Genomic DNA, 6,962 nt, shown 5'->3' with positions numbered 1-6,962 from the left:
AATCGAGTAAAAAGATTGAGATTTTAAAGCCAAAATCAGAGGCCACTTTTAGTGGAAGTTTTATTTGTTAAATTTTAAACACTGATTGATACATTCCTTAAATGATCTTCCCTCTGAACACTCATTAGAAGTCAATCGTCACAGGTCTGAAAGTCCATTCTTTGATTAAAATAGGTTTTATCCGAGGCTAAATCTTTTTTATTGTCATGCATCACAGGGAAGAGAATAGTCAGAATCCATCACGTTAACCAGGTTTCCATCTAACCTTTTTATGCATTTAAAGTACATTTTGGATATAAAATGTCACGACAGGCCTGATGGAAACAGGCCTGATGGAAACAGGCCTGAAGTACATTTGTTGTTAGACTTTTCAAATGTTGATAAAACAAAATACGCTGGACAAGTGGGATCCTTTTGTGTCTGTAAAATGAATTATGCGAGAAATGGCTGTGGAAACGCTTTTATGTGCAAATATTGATATAATAAGCATGATATGGGAGTAAAGTTGGAGTCAGTTGATGACATGTTGTGTAGTTCTCCTACTACGACTTGGGAGGCATGCAGTTTATTAGACTAGAGATGAAATACATTATGATGAACTTCACCAGCTTGATGCTCCTTTCCAATAAATATAGATGCTTTTATTCTGGTGACATGATGATCGATGCTTGGCTGCCGTTTGACAAATAAAACCCATTTAACTATTCGGTACATGGGGATTTAACCGCAAAATACATGTTTTATCTGAACTACGTCATCATGCACAGCCTTTTATACACAGCAAGTCCATTTGATGGAAACACGCCTCTGGTGGGAAATGCACATATTGTTTTTCTGCAGATTTTAGAATATTTGCATGAAAATCTGTCACCAGTTGGATGGAAACCTAGCTACAGATGACCTTTGGAAATATCTTAAACCACCCCAGCTCTCTGTCAAGTTCCATTTCTTAAATGCATGAACTGTTGAATGTTTTTTAACAAGTGCCAATTAATAATATATATATATATATATATATATATATATATATATATATATAGATATATATTTTTAAATCCATATGCAGACATTATTTTTACCAAATTGGCTTATCAACATTAGACTGCAATTTAGTTTAGGTAAAGACACAGTAAACAACGGCCGAGAACGCATGTTTGATTGAAACAGCAGTTCTAAATACTTTGATAATGTATTCACTCTGTAGCCTACAGTATAGAAATGTCACACTGTAAACCAGAGCTATATCCGCTATAGACAAAAAGCTTTATTTGTGTTTTTTTCCATTTTTCCCCATAGCTTTCCTTTGCCAAAACAAGAACATTTCATATGAAATCCAAACATGTTTTATCCACATTAAAACCAACTAAAAATAAATTGATCTGATAACCACACCATGTTCTTCACCTTTAAAAAAAAAGCATTACAGGACTACAAGTACCAGAATGCATTGTGATACAAGCAGGAAAACAACAACAACAATAGCAAACGGCTGACTTCTCTGTTTGACTGCAGAGACTGTTACCCTCGTCGCTCTAATATTTCAAGGGTCTACAATATAATTTCATTTCACATATGAATAACTTCTGCTGCCTCTTTGAAAAGTAAAGTAAGAAATAACATGGAATAAAGTAAAATATAAAAGTTGTATTTAGCTCACTTTTCTCTGAAATGTCGTTTATTTCTGCGTTCATTCGGATGTTCTCGGCCAGCTCTCTGTAAATGGTCGGACATGACCGGGGAGAGGAGTGTTCTATCACAAAGCCACAACATTACTCTCATACACTTCGGTCCCCCAATCTTTTTTAGTGAAACGGAAAAGTACATTTTGTAAAGCGGAAGTGCATCTGAGATCCCAAACTCCCACTGGATTTTTTTTGGGGCCATTTCCGTCACCTTTAAGTGTACATGGAGGTCTGGCTCCCTTTCCGTCACCTTTAAGTGTACATGGAGGTCTGGCTCCCTTTCCGTCACCTTTAAGTGTACATGGAGGTCTGGCTCCCTTTCCGTCACCTTTAAGTGTACATGGAGGTCTGGCTCCCTTTCCGTCACCTTTAAGTGTACATGGAGGTCTGGCTCCCTTTCCGTCACCTTTAAGTGTACATGGAGGTCTGGCTCCCTTTCCGTCACCTTTAAGTGTACATGGAGGTCTGGCTCCCTTTCCGTCACCTTTAAGTGTACATGGAGGTCTGGCTCCCTTTCCGTCACCTTTAAGTGTACATGGAGGTCTGGCTCCCTTAGTGTTGCACAATACATGGGGATGTCACATTGTCCATTCCCCTCGAGATGACAGGCCCTCAGTCTCCACAATGACCCAGCGGTCACCAGCCTCAGTACTGGGACTCAGACAAGAGGACCTGACATAGAAATGGGCATGTGTCGTACAGCGAAAACGTCACACGGTGAAAAGCTCACATTCAGAGCATGAGAGAGAAAGAGAGAGAGAGGGGGCAGAGAATGAGACAGAGAGAGAGTGTAGAGCGAATGAGAGAGAGTAAGATAGAAGGGGGTAGAGAGAATGAGAGAAAGAGAGGGAGAGAGATGAGGGGTAGAGAGAGAGAGAGAGAGAGAGAGAGGGAGAGAAAGAGAAGAGGGGTAGAGAGAGAAGAGCAGTAAAGAGAGAGATGAGGGGTAGAGAGAGAGAAAGAGAAGTGGGGTAGAGAGAGAGGGGTAGAGAGAGAGAGTGTGAGAGAAGAGGGGTAGAGAGAGAGGGGTAGAGAGAGAGAAAGAGAGAGAAGAGGGATAGAGAGAGAGAGAAGAGGGGTAGAGAGAGAGAGATGGGTAGAGAGAGAAAGAGAGAGGAGGGGTAGAGAGAGAAAGAGAGAGAAGAGGGGTATAGAGAGAGAGAGAAAGAAGAGGGGTAGAGAGAGAGGGGGGTAGAGAGAGAGAGAAGAGGGGGTAGAGATAGAGGGGGTAGAGAGAGAGAGAGAGAGAGAGAGAGAGAGAGAGAGAGAGAGAGAAGAGGGGGTAGTGAGAAAGAGAGCACCGCAGCATGAGATGAAGAGACTCATTTTGAATTCAGCACCAGTGGAAAAAAGGCAATTTTTTAAACGGTTCATTTGTTTGTTTTTACATAACTTTTTTTTTTGTATGACAAAAAGATCCTCTTTTTAAAAAATCTACACTGCCCTGCCTGTGATGGGACCCCCATGGCATGTTTTAGAGGGTCTACACAGAGGTCTATGGCTGCTTACGACCTTGTTGGAGAGCCACGACAGCGCCGTCCCACCCCCCTGTTCTCCCGGTATAAAAGTTAAACAAGTGTCTTTGGCAGATTTACAGAAAAGGTCCTCATCTACTCTGGGACGCTACTGCTAGAAATTGCAAAGATGTTAGAGACTGGTCAGAGACACACAAGAAGAGAGAGAGAGAGAGAGAGAGAGAGAGAGAGAGAGAGAGAGAGAGAGAGAGAGAGACTGGTCAGAGACACACAAGAAGAGAGAGAGAGAGAGAGAGAGAGAGAGAGAGAGAGACTGGTCAGAGACACAAGAAGAGAGAGAGGGAAAGACTGGTCAGAGACACACAAGAAGAGAGAGAGAGAGAGAGAGAGAGAGAGAGAGAGAGAGAGAGAGAGAGAGAGAGAGAGAGAGAGAGACTGGTCAGAGACACACAAGAAGAGAGAGAGAGAGATAAAGAGAAGGTTCACCTATGATCTATCACCGCAGGAGCCAACGTGACAAAGTAATATACTACTGTATAATACACTGTAACAGAATGAACATGTACAAGTGGGACACTATTGAGCATAATCAAAGCACAAAGCCTCAAAGAGAAACGCAAACAGTCCGAAGATGAAGATGCAAATGAGAGGGTCCTTAAGTGGAGATGACGTCACTGTCGACCATCCAGACACGTAGGAGGGGAGTTTGTTCTCAGTTCGGTTCAAAACCCCATCCATTTCTTGCACATCCCAGCGCTCCTCTGCAGCTGGGAGGCTGTTTTTGTAAAGACTTTAAGGAACTCCTTCCTGTCTTTAAGGGACTCCTTCTTGTCTTTCCACTACTCCTTCCTGGTCCCCAGGACTACTCCACTTTATTGCCACCTGGACTTGAGCTGTAGGCCGAGGGTCAGAAGCCAGAGGTCATGAAGCAAGGGTTACGCTGAGGAGTTGGAGGGTTCTGAGGGAGGGAGGGGCAGTATGAGTTTACAGTGTCCAGATGGTGCATGTCGAGGGGTTGAGGGTGGAGGGGAGTGGACTGATATGGGAGGAGGAGAGGACAGGCGTGGGGAGATGGGGTGTGGAGGAGGCATGTCTCCTCGCGCGGGGCAGAGGCGGAAGATTTGACGGGAAGTCGGGTAGGGGCTGTTCCAAAGGGGGTACGGCCGGCGGGCCCAAGATGCTATGATGAGGACAGGAGAAGCGTGAGCAGCATGGCCAGCATGAGGGAGAGGCAGGGGGCGGCCACCCAACAGCCACCGGTGCTGTCGTCTGTCAGGAAGGGCTCTGGGGACTCATACACTGAGTCATCTGAGAGAGAGAGAGAGAGAGAGAGAGAGGTAGAGATAGAGGTAGAGAGAGAGAGAGAGAGAGAGAGAGAGAGAGAGAGAGAGGGAGACAGAGAGGTAGAGAGGTAGAGAGAGAGATAGAGGTAGAGAGAGAGAGGGAGACAGAGAGAGAGAGACAGAGAGAGCGAGAGAGAGACAAAGAGGTAGAGAGAGAGAGAGACAGACAGAGAGAGACAGAGAGAGAGAGAGAGCGAGAGAGGGAGACAGAGAGGTAGAGAGGTAGAGAGGTAGAGAGAGAGAGAGAGAGAGAGAGAGAGAGAGAGAGAGAGAGATTATGCTTCAAACAGGTTGCAATCTAATACAGTCAAATCCTTGTGCAGTTTCAATCTGGCTATATCTGGGCTTTGTCAAAAGCAAACACTGGCAAAGCATACATTGACGCCTTTTGGTTCTTTTCTTCCCCGTGACCCAGATATGCTCTGTCAATAGTCATACATACACGTGTGATGTTTACACCTCCCACTTTCACTGTCATCTCCAATGTTGACGCCGGCAGAGTGAGAAGCGCTACATGTTGTTGACAGGTCTGCACTGGGAGAGTCGTCTTGAAGACACGAGTCACACCAATAGAGACAGCCAATCAAACAGTGGGCGACGCTGACTCAAGGAGAGTTGATGTGTGAGGCTGACGGTGTGTTAAAATGTACTTGGTACTGGCATATTTAATGTTAAAACCACCCAACTCTCTCTCCTTACAGCTGCCATGAGGAGCTCTATTTAACATTACTTTAACAGCTTTCTGATTTTGGAATTCCTGACTAAATATATAGGAGTTGGCCGTTTCCATTCCGCCAAAATACATTAAAAAAGGAGGGGGGGGGGGGGTTCTGGGAAAAACCAAGGTTAACCCCGGTCTCCCAAACAAGATTAGGATTGGACCCTTAAAGAGCAGATGACAATAAACAGTCACATAGCAGACTTCGGGAAAGACATTCTAATGGTTAGGGCAGAGGCTGGATTGAGGCTAGGCTGTTTTGTATAATAAATGTCTTTAACAGACAGGTCCCCACATTCACCACCATACTGCAATTGTAAATATGCACACACACATATACATGTGGGGTGGCGATTATGATATATATATATATATATATATATATATATATATACACACACACATGTGGGTTGGAGATTATGAAATATAAATATATATATACATATACATACACATGTGGGTTGGAGATTATGAAATATAAATATATATATACATATACATATACATGTGGGTTGGAGATTATGAAATATAAATATATATATATATACATGTGGGTTGGAGATGATGAAATATAAACCCACTGTTCCTAGGCTGTCATTGAAAATAAGAATTTGTTCTTAACTGACTTGCCTAGTTAAATAATGGTAAAATAAAAAAAATGTAAATCCTGACTTAATCCCAGAATCCAATAAATGTGTATATCCTCCAGATATTCAGAGAGAGCGGTGCACATTAAAGAGCCAGAGCTTGTAACGATGTAAATATAACAATTCATTATCAGCCACTGATTTTAACAGTGTACTATTTATTATAAATTCTAAGGTAATTGAAATATGCCTATAGCATAGGATTCCCTATAGGATTCATATTTACTACGATGTTTACATACCGTATATAATGTAATTGTATGTTCAAACAATAAAACTTGTGATGCAATTACACTATAACACATAAGGAGGTAAAAGAACAGACAAAAATGCTATCATGCTAAAATGCCATGGCAACAAAAGAAAAGGACAATTGAGATGTTCCATAATAGACAGACTGTATGATTTTTAATGACCATGTCATTGTTTTGTAACTGCCGTGGGAAATTGATCATCTCTAACATGTTTATTCGTAATTATACAGAGATAACGGAACGACATGACCAGTCAGGTTAAACTCCAAGTGAAAATCACCAGTAAATTACACTGTTCCAAATATTGACACAGTAGTGTGAGTTTAATACCTTTCCTTTTCTCCAAAGGCTTTGTACAAACAGCTTAAAATGAACGAATGCCTTCTGTGAGTAAGAAAAGGAACATGCAACTGCAGGTAGATTTAGCTTTTTTGGGGGGGGGACGGTCTGCCTTCATCAAGCTGCCTTTAAAAGCAACTCGATAAACAAACAGCTGAAATGAAACCTCTCCATTCAAACCCTACAACAATGCACATGGAAAGGCATAGGCCTACAGTACAAGAGCACAAAATATACAGTATAAAAAAATACAATACATGGAACCCCTATTTTACCAGGTAAATTGACTGAGAACACATTCTCATTTACAGCAACGACCTGGGGAATAGTTAGAGGGGAGAGGAGGGGGGTTAGGTGGCTATGATGCTATGAGGGCCAGATTGGGCCATACCTTGTGGGTACATCCTAACGACTCCATAGTGACCCGAAAGGTTTGGAACCTAAGGACATTGGACGTGTAGAACCCGTTAGATTTACTACAGCAACTGGTCCTTTAAAGAGCAG

The 6,962-nt window shown here is 42.4% G+C and overlaps 1 protein-coding gene and 1 long non-coding RNA gene across 3 annotated transcripts in view; both read right to left on the bottom strand.

Moving 5' to 3' along the window:
- Window positions 1–1,244: 1,244 nt before the first annotated feature.
- LOC106574059 (uncharacterized) lies at window positions 1,245–2,203 on the bottom strand. Its single transcript, XR_001321465.2, has 2 exons — window positions 1,933–2,203; window positions 1,245–1,893 (listed from the first exon to the last, which is right to left on the bottom strand). It is a non-coding gene; the product is annotated as an uncharacterized lncRNA (long non-coding RNA).
- Window positions 2,204–3,537: 1,334 nt separating this feature from the next.
- Window positions 3,538–6,962, bottom strand: part of LOC106574064 (ephrin-A2) — a 204,360-nt gene continuing 200,935 nt past the window's right edge. The window contains exon 4 of one of the 2 annotated variants that reach the window (XM_045697320.1): window positions 3,538–4,465. In XM_045697320.1, coding sequence (XP_045553276.1) covers window positions 4,338–4,465 — 128 coding nt within the window. In that variant the 3' untranslated portion in view covers window positions 3,538–4,337. The remainder of the gene's footprint in view (window positions 4,466–6,962) is intronic. The other variant, XM_014149599.2, reaches the window with a different exon arrangement.

The sequence above is a fragment of the Salmo salar genome, chromosome ssa16, assembly GCF_905237065.1.
Source record: "Salmo salar chromosome ssa16, Ssal_v3.1, whole genome shotgun sequence".
In the NCBI taxonomy this organism is placed as follows: Eukaryota; Metazoa; Chordata; class Actinopteri; order Salmoniformes; family Salmonidae; genus Salmo; species Salmo salar.
This window is presented reverse-complemented; position numbering and strand designations above follow the sequence as displayed.